The sequence below is a fragment of the Uloborus diversus genome, chromosome 8 (genome assembly GCF_026930045.1).
Source record: "Uloborus diversus isolate 005 chromosome 8, Udiv.v.3.1, whole genome shotgun sequence".
Lineage (NCBI taxonomy): Eukaryota > Metazoa > Arthropoda > Arachnida > Araneae > Uloboridae > Uloborus > Uloborus diversus.
Window position 1 is genome coordinate 145,982,292 of NC_072738.1, and position 13,527 is coordinate 145,995,818.

At 34.4% G+C, this 13,527-nt stretch overlaps 1 protein-coding gene across 1 annotated transcript in view; it reads left to right on the forward strand.

Moving 5' to 3' along the window:
- The window catches only part of LOC129228663 (cubilin-like), a 240,137-nt gene that overhangs the window by 160,139 nt on the left and 66,471 nt on the right, over positions 1-13,527 (forward strand). Inside the window, exons 37-39 of the mRNA XM_054863347.1 lie at positions 4,426-4,610; positions 12,946-13,069; positions 13,186-13,374. Coding sequence (XP_054719322.1) covers positions 4,426-4,610; positions 12,946-13,069; positions 13,186-13,374 — 498 coding nt within the window. The remainder of the gene's footprint in view (positions 1-4,425; positions 4,611-12,945; positions 13,070-13,185; positions 13,375-13,527) is intronic.

A 13,527-nucleotide genomic window follows, 5' to 3' on the forward strand; every position in this document is an offset into this window, starting at 1 on the left:
TCAGTGCTTAATTCTTTAAATGTCGCCAACATTGACCAAACTAAAAATAGATTTAAAAATTTTAAAAACAAAATTGCCAAATTTTTTGCCAAGTTGGCGACAAAACTTGGCGGCCAAAATGTTGGCGATTGTTGTGACGATATATCGCCAAGTGTTTGACAAGCTATAACACCAGTTGAGTTAGCATTGAAATTAACAATGATTTCCCCAGGATTGATGGAAAGTGCACAACTAGACCCCACTAAGAGTCTACGTACCATATTTCAACTTTCTAGGACATACCGTTTTTGAGGTATGTGAGATACATACGCGCATACGCACATACATACGTACATACGGACGTCACGAGAAAACTCGCTGCAATTAACTCGGGGGTCGTCAAAATGGATATTTCGGATGTCTGTACGTTCCTATGCATATATCCACGTGTGGTCGGGTCGAAAAAAAAACAGCATTTATTCGGGGGTGAGCAAAATGGAAATTAAGGCCGATTTTTGAGCAAAAATTTTTTTTTTTGCGAGCCGTGCGGGTGCCACTAGTTATTAGTAAAGAATAGAGACACTATATTTTCCATCAATACTCGTGAATTTCATTCGTCACGAGTGATCATGAAAATTCATGTGCAGAAGCTCCAGTATATATGGGGGAAAAGGGGGCACATGTGAGTACGGAACACATAGGAACATGGTATGTTTTACTAGGATAACGTCAAGCAAAGCTTTTTTTAAAAATCTCAAGTAGTGGCAGTTCCTGCCCTACTTCTTAACCAAGCTTTCAGAGCCAAGAAGCCAATTTATGTTCCTGTGGTGAGTTTCTTTGTTCTAGCAGATGCTGATGTACTTTTATTACTGCCTTTTTCGTGTAAAAACAAATTTTAAACAAAGTAATAAGCTAGATTTAACTATTGCGATTCATGATATGAGCATTCACGTAAATTTATGACAATGTTTAAATTTTGTAATTAAATTAACAACTCTTTATTTTTGAAAATTAGTTCTAAGGTAGATGACGGGGCACTTGTGAACACAACATGTACAGGCACATGCGAACAGTTACCATATCCTCTTCGCTAAATAAATATTAGTGTAGGCTTATTATAAGTGTTAAAAGAGATGTAAAGATTTATAATTATTTATTTGCTACAATCAGTTTGTAAATTTATTGTTAAGTATCATTACATAATTATTAATTATTTAATTTATTATTTTATTTTTTTAAATTCTTTAAACAATAAATATTGGCCAAAAATTTAGTGGTATGTAATATTTGCGAGGAAAATAAAGACAGAATATTTCCTTTTAACAAAAAGCTGAAGTTTAGAATAATTTTAAATTCATCATCATATTCTGTATGAAGCTTAAACCCACTATATAACAAGAATAAACTTTACGTAATTAAATATTTTTTATATTGTTTAGATTTATAAGATTTTTTCTTGTCCATCCAGTGATTATAACATGCTATGAAACTTAAAAATTTGACAGTGAGCAGAGTTATATAATTCGGAAAAAATATTTTCTTAATGACAATTACTGTACGCTTCAAACTGAGCATAGGATACAAATCCTTGAATGTAATTGGTACATACGTATATGCTTATGGTACATACGTATATGCCCCTCTATAGGGGCAAATGTGAACAATTGAAGACATTTTTAAAAAATTAGTTTGAATTTTGTCATCTTGAATTCAAATTATGTTTTTCGCAATCACGAGTGTGCGTTTGTATGTAGGCGCGTGTGTTTGTGTGTGGGGGGGTGGTATGTGTGTTGTATGTAGGTAGGGGTATGTGTATGTGTGTGTAGGCATGTGTGTTTGTGTCTGTGTGCAGGCATAAGTGTGTGGGTAGTTGTGTGTATGCGTGTTTGTGTGCGTGGGGCGGGGTATGTGTATGTGTGTGTAGGCATATCTGCTTGTGTCTGTGCTGGCATGAATGTGTGGGTAGTTGTGTGCAAGTGTTTGTTTGTGTGTATGTGTAGGTGTCTGTATGTGTGCGTATGTGTTTGTGTGTGTGTATGTGTTTGTGAATGTGTGTGTGTGCGTGTGTGTGTGTGCGCGCTTGTGTGTGTTCGAGTGTGTGTGCGCACGTGTGTGTGTGCGTGTGGGTGTGTGTAAGTCTAGGACATGGACGCAACCTGGAGACGGTTTTCGCTATAGGAGCAGCATCGTGAGGAGCCGGTCGATGGTGATGCTGCAGAGGGTGCTGGCGGGAAAATAAAATGATAGCAATAAGCAATCGTGATTGCTCAAAAATTGCATAAAGTAAAGAAATATTTTTTTAAAAAAATCCGAAAAATTCCATGGCACTAAGAAAAGACTATTGAATCGTAGGTTTTCTGTGAGAAATTGATAATATTTTTTTTTTTGAGAAATTAAGAAATGAAAAAAAAAATGTTCACATCTGCCCCCTTTTCCCCTAGTAGAAATTTTTAAATAATAGAAATAGAAAATGTGATTAGTTAGCTAATAATAATAAAAGAAACACACGAGCGAGAAACGAACGGAGTGACATTGTGAAAGCAATAAGCAATGTAAATTGCAGAAAAAGGAATTAAAAACACCGCACTGCATCAAAAAATATTAGAGAAAAGCGATCATTTTAATGAATTAAGGACGTATTTCTTTTTTGAGCTTGATTACGGTAATTTAGCACATAGATAATTAAGGTAGAGGTTGTAATTTACTTTTACTTGCGGCGTTTCAAACCAAAACTTGATTGTTGTATTAAACTTTCAAATATTTTGCAGTAAAGACTAATTGTGTTGAGCGCACACCAAATTACTTTGTAGCATAATAATATTCATCAAGAAGCATCCTCATACATATATAACAGCCAATGACGGAGTAACGCTCCTGATGTCATCAACAATGTGAACTCGCGCCACGGCATGATAATTTGACAGTGTATTTTGGTAATGTTTAAAATGCAGGGATTTGCTTTATTGTGACAGGGCTGAACGGGCTATGGTAACTTAAAACTGTTTTACTGGTACGACTGTCATTTCAGGGAAATGAAGAAACGAAAAAGTGGTCAACAATGAACGCTACCCACTGGAGTTGAGGGTTCATCCACTGGAGTTAGGGTTACAATTTCAGCTATCAAAATAGCACCAAACAGGCAATTGCTGCGATCAAATGCAGAAGCAATTTTCATCCGGGCGACTTTATAGTGATATAAAAAAATTTTGGAAAAAAAAAATAGAACCGACTTCAAAATTGCTCTAAAAAGTGAAAAATAATTTTATTCTTTAAACACCATCGATAATACTTTTAAACATAATTTTTGAAATTGGCGCAAAAACGATCGATAAAATCATTCACAGCCATAACTCAACTACAAGTATAAATTTAACCAGGTCCAGTTTCTTCACTGCCACATGCATTACACATTGCTGACAGCATATTTGAGTAACGATATAAATGTTTCGTTCCTAACTTTGGATGATTTTTTGATAAAAATATGAACGAAGCATGGTTACAATGGATTTTACTTTTTGTTTTTGCGCCAACTTCAAAAATTATGTTTAAAAGTATTATCGATGGTGTTTAAAGAATAAAATTATTTTTCACTTTTTAGAGCAATTTTGAAGTCGGTTCTATTTTTTTTCTTTCCAAAATTTTTTTATTTCATTCTTTTTAGTGTAAATGTAGATATTTCAGTAAAAGTTTTATTCAAAATTATCATTACAATTACTATTAATGTTACTGTTATATGACACCAAACTTTTATAACAATGAGTTTCATATTGTCGCGTAGATGAAGATAGCGAAGACAATGTGAAAGCCAAATGAAGCGAATACTCGTTAGTCTCAACTCGAGATCTTTATTCAGAACTACGAATGAACGTTACATCTCCTTATATACAACTTGAGAAAGTGCTGGAACTTTCCAAACTTGGAAAGATACAGAAATTAACAGAACATTCGAGAAAAAACGGGAAACAGTAGAAACGAAATTTTAGTAAAATTCACTTTGTCCTAGTCGGGATTTGAACCCGGGCCGCTCGTGTGGGAGGCGAGAATTCTACCACTGAGCCACCGTTATCCACGAATGAAAAGTGCGAACTTCGCTACAATATCATTTAATAGGGAAATTGCATAAAATTTACTGTTTTTTGCCCATAACTTTTTTCTAAAGAACAAATATGGTCAAACAAAGTAATGGGACCTAAGTTGAGCCATCACCTATCCATTAAAAAAAGAATCATCAAAATCGGTTCACTAGGTGAGACGCTATGAGTGGACAAAAAAAAAAAAAAAAAACATACATACGGTATGAACTGATAACCGCCTCCTTTTTGAAGTCGGTTAAAAATATCCATCAGGAAGCATTATGCAATGAAAACACCTTTAAAAATTCATGCATTAAGTTGGTTTTAATACTAAACGCCTGATTTGGTATCAATTTTTCCTTTTTAATTCCAGGCTGTGGCGGGTTAATCCATATGTCGCAAGGCAGCATATCATCTCCCGGATATCCATCCCGATACGTTAACAATATAGAGTGCAAATGGACAATTGAACAAGTACCTGGTTATTTAATTATGCTGGAATTCGTCGGCAGATTCGACATCGAAAACGATCCCACTTGCGGAAAAGACTATGTGCAGGTAGATCTTCAAAATATGGTATTCATTTTTTTTTTTTTTTTTTTAAAGCAATCTATATATTAAAGTTACTCAACTATTATCTTCTTCGGTCAATGCTTGCCATTTACTTAAATTTTATACCAATGATAACTAGAAAGACTAACAATACAAATTCCGAAATCATGTGTAACAAACACACTGCTCTATACACAAATGCAACCAGATGGAGTAGTTAGAATTTGACAAAATTTTACACATGTAATGGCAACATTGAAATTAGAATGTGATTACAAAATGAAAGCAAAATGATAATTTATTGCATCAAAAATCCCAAACGAATCATAGAGTAAAGAAATTATACATCGAGAGTTCCCGTCTATGGTAAAAAGGAGATGAAATTGAAGCCGGAATTATGGGATACAGCGGTGCAATGATGAGCGGGTTTATAATAACATGATCGCTTCGCGAGAATAGTTTTTACCAATCTCGCAAAGGGGCCGTATAAAGTAGTTGGCGGATTGGTTTGCATTTTAATTCATGTTTTAATGCAATTTCGGGGGATATTTCGATAATTGGGAATCTGGCGATCTTTCTTCATTGGCTTCAATTTTTGGCTCCAACGCCTGCACGAGAGGTATTTTTCTTTGCAAATCAAAACAAAGAGATCGGAAACATCTACTCACATAGGGTTACTATAAATCAGCAGGGTTACCAAAATAAAATTATCTCCGCCGAAAATAAGACGACCGAGCCAGATTCCCAGTTATCGAAATATCCTCCAATTTCGAAAACGTGCCTCATAAACTTGCAACGATATCCAAGATTAAATTAACAACCAATTGAGATTCAGTAATGGAGTGTTTTGAATCAAGATGTATCTCTAGAAGCTAAGGATCTTGGGATTCAGCGGTGCAACTTCCGGTTTCAATTTCTTAGTATAGCGGGGCCTCTCTTAGTATGTAATTTCTTTACTCTATGAAACGAATGGAGGCTTTAAGTATCGAGCAACCTCCAGTGTGACTTCATTCGGATGGCGTCATTGATGGTAGAGCTTAATGGCCCTTTTGATCAGTCTCAGTTGAAAACTTAAGAGTTAAGCAATATAAGCTAGACCTAATAAATTAGGAGAATTGCCTACCACACTTATCTTGAAGATCGCTGGTTAGGCCCACGTCTCTAAAGAAAACTTCAATCAATAATAAAAATTATTGAGCGGCAAGGGAAGGAAAGAGTGACAATAATTATTCATATGAAAATTCGCAAGGATTTGAAATGGAACTTCAGCTGAAACAAGTAATTTCCACCTTCAGTGACGGGAATAGTCAAGCGGCATGCTCATTGGACGGTTGTAAATTCGCCGCTGTAAGCCACGCCTACTCAACAGACAGTAATGGCGGGAAAACCAAATTCGGTAGCATCAAACGTAGAGAGAAAATAAACTGGAAGCTAGCAGAGACACACATTTGAATCCACTATCCACGCAGTTCAAGCAGGAGATTTTGGAGGGTAATTGTTAACTTATCGAGAACAGTGTTATTTGACTTGGGATAAACAGGGGGGGGACCTGTTGTTTTTCATTAACAGCATTTGAGATTTTGGGCGAGGGACCCAGGTAGGTGCAAGTTTCAGATTTATTTCTCCGATTCAAGGGGACGATGAGATTTTGTCGTTTTGGACAACTTCTAAAATTTGCAAGATGTTCACCCTTGCAATGGAAACATGGGGGTGGTAAGTTTGAGGGTTTTCTGCAGTCTTTAGGTTTGTGCTGACCTGCACACACAAGGTCTCTAGCGTGAATATACGAAGCGATACAGACGACATTGAGGTGAGACCACAATACATAGACGAGCCGACGACGCATCAGCTTTGGAGTGCGTGTTTGAGTGGTTGTCTTTTCTGCCAAGTAACCGCATTTGGTGATTTCTCCCTGCGAGCTATTATTAGCAGCACATGACCTGTTTATTAAATAAAATATTGCTTTTGACCAATTTGGCAAAGCCCAAAACTTTGCTCTGGTATCCGTGGCTCCGCAACAATGAAAAATCCGATCCAAAATGGCTAAACTTAAAAGTTACTTGAGTTACGTAACCACCCTCCTTTTATATTCCTTCACAATTCTCACTAATTATTCCTTCCCAATGGTTTTTACTGTCATGTGCCAAATTCTAGTACACCCAAACCTGTTTTTATGCGGTGGATAGGGACCGCACTGCATAAAAAAATCACAAAAAAAAAAATTGTTCGGAACTTCACGAGTATCTTTAAAAAGTTGTTTTTGGGTCATTCCATGTCAAGTGATCCAAAATTTGGGAAATTTTTTCCCTCATCCTTTTGTATTTCTTTGAAATTTGGCTCATCGATTGTACCCTTCGAGGTAATCAAAAGTCCAAATTTTTAGATTTTTATATCTATTATTTTTTTATTTATGACACTTTGATTTTTCGAAAAACCCGCTTTTTTTCATGGATGTTTGAACATAAAATGGACGATAACTCAGCACCAAATATAGATAGAAAGATTTGGTAAAAAGCGTTTTAAAGTACATTAGTTGCTGTTTAATTGGATATGCAACATGACTAATTTCAGAAAATTTTTAATTTTTGAAAAATGAAATTTAAATTTCTCAGAAAAGGTATAATGAATTTTTTTTAAAAAAATTCTCAAAAATTGTGTGTATTTTATCTTTATTTGTGCAAAGTTTCAAGTTAGGATCTCAATGGGATCATATTTTTATGAATTTTTAAATAAAATTTGACTTATGAAATAATGGCATTTTTCAGATTCTAACTAGTTAAACATGGGAAGTAGTAATTGATCATGATTATGCTTGAAATCAGCTGACATGAATTTGTAGATTGGTAAGCCCCCCCCCCCACCACCACTTTTATTTATTTATTTTTTTTCAAAATATTTCGAAAATTAAAATTAAATAAATAAATAAATAAAACAAAATAAATAGTAAACTTATTAAAAGTTGTTAAATAATCTTGTTTAAAGCAAGAAAAAGCCCCCTCCCCCCAGCACAACCACTTTTATTTTACTTTTTTCAAAACTATTTTCAAAACGCAAAAAATAAATAAGTTAATAAAATAAAACAAAATGAATAGAAAGCATATAAAAAGCTGGTAAATGTTCTTCTTTAAAGCAAGACGAAGTACATCCCCCCCCCCCACACATACGATTAACACTATAATAGTATCACGCCTCACCTGACGCTTTTTTTTTCTGACCAAGTGTTTCTTTTTCAATCCGAACTTCACAAAATGTACTTGATTAACTCACTATCTGATAAGGAAAGTTATGATTCATTTCATCCCCTACCCCTGCTCCAACTTTCAATTTTGGAGGGAGGAAAAAAATAGTTTGTTCCAAATCATAGCAAAATAGGAGTGTTTCCCCCCATTTTATTTCATTCTTTTCACACTAAACTAAAAATCAATCTAAATATCAGATCATATGTCTGTCCGCATAAAACTAAACGTCTTTCCACACATTTAGAGTGCAGCTGTTTTTTCTTTGCTTTAATGCTAGCTTTCTTTTAATTTCAGTTGTAAAAGAAAGCATATATGTATCTCCGCATAAAACTGTCTTTCTACAACATTTGGAGTGCGGCGTTCTTCTTTTCTTTAATGCTAGTTTTCTTTTTAGTTTCAGTTGTAAAGGAGAGCAATGCAGCGAGATCTATTTATGCATATATTAAAAGCAGTTATAGATCAAACAAATTTTGCTAGTTTGAGCATAACCTTACATGTTGTTAAGCTTCATTCCAGATTGTTCTTCCCCCTCCCTTTCCCCCTCCCCTTATCGTCCCACTTTTCGAAAGGAAAAAAAAAAGCTGCAAATGAGTGATTCTATTTGTCTGTTAAAGTTTTTCTGACTTTTAGTTTTTATGACCGCCCCCCCCCCCCCATTTATAAGCCTTAGTCACTACTGGTGTTTAGCAGCGTGCATCCCAGTTTATTATGATTATAACTCTTACGTGCCAGCTTTTTTTTTTTTTAAATACAGTTTTGAAAAAAAAAAAAGATAAAAAGTGGTTGTGTGGCAGGGGGGGGGTACCAATCTACAAATTCATGTCAGCTCATTTCAAGCATAGTCATGATCAATTACTACTTACTAGAGCATCCTTAGTAAGAGAACCCTATATTTAACTAGTTAGAATCTGAAAAATGTCATTATTTCATAAGTCAAATTTTATTTAAAAATGCATAAAACTATGATCCCATTGAGATCCCAACTTGAAACTTTGCACAAATAAAGATAAAATACACACAAATTTTTGAGAATTTTTTAAAAAAAATTCATTATACCTTTTCTGAGAAATTTAAATTTAAAATTTAAATTTCGTTTTTTAAAAATTAAAAATTTTCTGAATGTAGTCGTGTTGCATATCCAATTAAACAGCAACTAATGTACTTTAAAATGCTTTTTACCAAATCATTCTATCTATATTTGGTGCTGAATTATCGTCCATTTTATGTTCAAACATCCATGAAAAAAAGAGGGTTTTTCGAAAAATCAAAGTGTCATAAATAAAAAAATAATAGAGATAAAAATCTAAAAATTTGGACTTTTGATTACCTCGAAGGGTACAATCGATGAGCCAAATTTCAAAGAAATACAAAAAGGTGAGGGAAAAAACTTTGGATCACTTGATATGGAATAACCCTTTTGCAACACAGTTACAAAATATTTTTTTATGCGGTGGATAGGAAAAACGCATAAAAAATGTCTTACATAGAAAATAACCCAAAAACTTACAAACTAATCTTTAAACAAAATCAAAATAAACCAAGTGATGATAATTTCTACCGAGTAGTCGGAGGACATTTCCCGAATAGGGGAACTTTTAGGAGGTCACAGTGACTTCCCATCGGGGTGCCTATGTCATCAATTTAAGATCTCGCACTCGTTTTAAAAATAATTTCGCCAATTAAATCCCAATATGATTGAAACTTTAATATACGGCACAAAAAAAAGAAAAAAAGAAAAAAGAAAAATTAATTTGAATTTTGATATCTTGAATTCAAATTATGTTTTTCGTAATCACGAGTGTGTGTATGTGTATGTAGTCATGTGTGTTTATGTGTGGGGGGATATGTGTGTATGTCGTACACACATATCCCCCCACACATAATGGTATGTGTATGTGTCGAGGCATGTGTGTTTGTGTCTGTGTGCAGGTATGAGTGTGTGGGTAATTGTGTGTTTGAGTGTTTGTGTGTGATGGGGAGTGTGTGTGTAGGCATATGTGTTTGTGTCTGTGTGCAGGCATGAGTGTGATGAGTGTGTGGGTAATTGTGTGTAGGCATGAGTGTGATGAGTGTGTGGGTAGTTGTGTGTAGGTGTGTGTGTGTATGTGTAGCTGTCTGTATTTATGTGTAGGTGTCTGTTTGTATGCGTGTGTGTGTATGTATGCGTTTAAGTGTGTGTATGTGTTTGTGTGTGTGTATGTGTTTGTGTGTGTAGTTGTGTATGTATGCGCGTGTGTGTAGCATATGGATGCAACCTGGAGACGGTTTTCGTTATAAGAGCAGCATTGTGAGAAGCCGGTCGAGGGTGCTGGCGGGAAAATAGAATGATAGCACATCAAAACAGTCAAGTGAGAACAATAAGCAATCGTGATTGCTCAAAAAAAAAAAAAAAAAAAGAAAAGAAAAAAAAATCGCATAAAAACAGGTTTGGGTGTATTTACCGATGTAATAAGTTTCTGAGAATGAAGCTGTGCCTAAGTTTTCATTTACAGTTTAGACTGTCCCAATTTCTTCTCGTGTATTAATTCATTAATGGTGTTTAACAATCTGCTCTGTATAATAATTTTTCCATTTTTGCTTTTTTTTTTAAATTAAATAGATTTTTAACTACATAGAAGATGTGGACACATGGATAGTCGGGTCCAAGCTTTGCGGAGTCTCTACGCCTGCTCGCATTATCAGTTTGTCCAGTAAAGTGAGACTGATTTTCCGAACAAATGAAAGAATCACTGGGGATGGATTTCTTGTAAAATTTTCTTCCGGTAAATTAGTATTAACATCTAATTGCATTAACAGTCCAAAAAGTTATTATTGTTTTATGTACTCTGTTGCTTGCTTTTTCTTTCACATAAAACCATTACAAATAGTTTTTTATAATGAACTTATCTTTTCTAATGTCAATCTTACATTGTCTTAGTGTTTACACTAATCGCATTTTAATATTTTCTAAATTTAGGCCATGTTACCTGAATGGAAATAACGACCACTTTTTTTCTTTATCAGATTTACTTTTAAGCTAGTATTATCATTTATTTGCATGCAATTCTTTTTACAAATTAATAGTTATTTTCTATTCTTCGTAGTTTTACTTGCTCTTAAAAAGAAAGGAGATCATCACAATATGAAAACTAAGCAAAAACCATTGTTTGTTTACTGAGAACATAGGAAATTAGTTAAATGGTCTTAAGGTTTCTGCACTTAAGCCTACTTTTACCTAATTATACATTGATTTAATGATTATACCAATCATTAAATTTTGTAACTGCTAATATTCATCTTACAACAAAAGTAAGATCGATAAAACCTTAAGGTTTAGTCGAAAATCTATTTTTTTTTCTTTTTATCAAAATTTTAAACGAAAAATGGCCCTAACGAATATGATAATTTATTTTTCATGCTAAGGAAAGTAGTTATAGTTGTGCAATTTGTGAGTAACTGACTGATATTTTTGAAGCGAAATAAAAAGTATTTTGTAACATTCAACGCAAAATATACGTTGTGCAAACGATCTTTATCCCTGGAGTATTGCATTTTTTAAACTGAATTTAATTCCCGAAATACATAACTGACTGACATTTTAAAAAGAAGTATGTCAGTCAGTTACCATGCGTTTGGCAATTTTTTTTTCCTAACGTTCAAAATGTATTTTGAGAATTAAATAATACCATTGTATTCAGCTCAAAAAATACAATATTCCACGGGGAAAAGATTGTTTTTGGAATGTATCTTTTACATTGAGTAATACAAAATACGTATTGATTTGCTTACAAAATATCAGTCAGTTACCTGTGGAATTGCCCAGTTACTTATACGTTTTTTAAATTAAAATCCACTCTTATTTTTAACTAGCAAAAATACCTGGCGTTGCCTTTGTCAGAAATAATTGTGAGAAACTATCGCTACTTTCATCCGTTTTCTGTTTTAACTGAAGACAGAAGAACTCAAAACACACCGCTTTGACGTGATTAAAAATCGAGCTTCTTCCTTACCCATAAAAGTCAAATAGCAATAAGTTTTAAGAACGAAGTAGTATTCAGTTAGAAATGAAAGCACGACATTTAATCATATAAAAAATTGGAAGAATTTCCAAAATATGAACTAACAAAAACAAAGATCATTAAAAAACCCATGAACTTTATTAATTTTACTAGTGGTACCCGCAAGGCTTTGTCCGTAGTAAAAAAATTTTCGGTCTTTTGGTTCGCCTGTATATTTACAAATAATATATGGTGAATTTCTCGCCATTTGGCTTGCCCATGTTACGGTTCCACGATATGATAACTTGGTAATTTACTCGTCCATTTTAAGGTAATTTTGCTCGGGAAAACGTTCCTACAATAGGAATAGAAAAAGAACAAAATCTAATTTTCGAAAACTCGTTTCGAGGTGCACACCTCCATGCTACAAACTAACTTTTTGCCAAATTTCAAGAAAATCTATCGAACGGTCTAGGCGCTATGCGCGTCACAGAGATCCTGACAGAGAGAGATCCAGACAGACATCCAGGCTTTCAGCTTTATTAATAGTAAAGAAAATCCCATTTGCCGCTTTAGAGCACACTTCGTTATCAACATCATCATCTGGGAAGTAAGTTTTCTGGTCCAACAAGACAGTCTGTTTATTATTTGTTATGATATACATTAGTTAAGGGGGTTGGGATATTAAAATGTCTCCAAAGTTACTGGAAAATCAGGTTATCAGTCATCTTCATGAAAAATATGATAAACATAGTCTGACCGCCGATTGTATGGAAAGGCAAACATCTGGTTACAGGCAAAAATGGACGCATCTATTAGATTTCAGGGATGTCAGCATTTGCAGATGTATGTCAATCTCTAAATTAAGCAGAACCACATTCAAATAAGCGGAACACGCACATCAAATATTTTTACTTTCTCCCTCATTCAGTTAGACTCGTCTTAATTCGACACTTGCCAATTTCATATAATACGTGGACAGACTGTATCTGGTCTTTCAGTATCAGCTATCGTAAAAATAAAGTTGGACTACCGGTCAATGGAATATCATCATAGTTTGTTACTAAAGTATAACCTCGGTTTAACAAACAATAAGTAAAACTGATTCCTTTTTCCTCTTTTTAGTTTGTGGAGGAAATTTCACAACAAGAGAAGGTCGAGTGTTCAGCCCAAGTTATCCAGGGTTTTATGAAAACAACTTACAATGTACGTACAGAATTGGTAAATCTGGTGAATACATCTCCCTTAGGTTTGATGACTACTTCAGCATAGAAGGTAAGATGTTAACATTTCAAAAAATATATTGCAAAAAAAAGTATTTTGTGATCACTAAGATATGAGATTTTGAGCTTAATGTCTGTCTAGGAAACAGTGACTGCGTTTATGATTACGTGGAAATATCACACGAGGTAGAAAATGGGAGCCTTGTACATGGTTCTTACTGTGGTACAGAAGTTCCGGCTGCCCGGGTGGTACCTGGTCCAGTCACCATCCGTTTCAATACCGACGCATCCTATACTGCCCATGGATTTTTGCTCAACTACAAAGTTCTTGGTGAGTTTATATCCATTTCTTGATTCAAAAACTTGATTATACAGATAGAAACGTGTAAAAATCGTCGCCCCAGAGCAACAGTAGGATATCTTAGTGTTATTTCTGTGATTAGATGTCTTAGTGTTGCTCTGAGGCGACGAAATATCCACACCT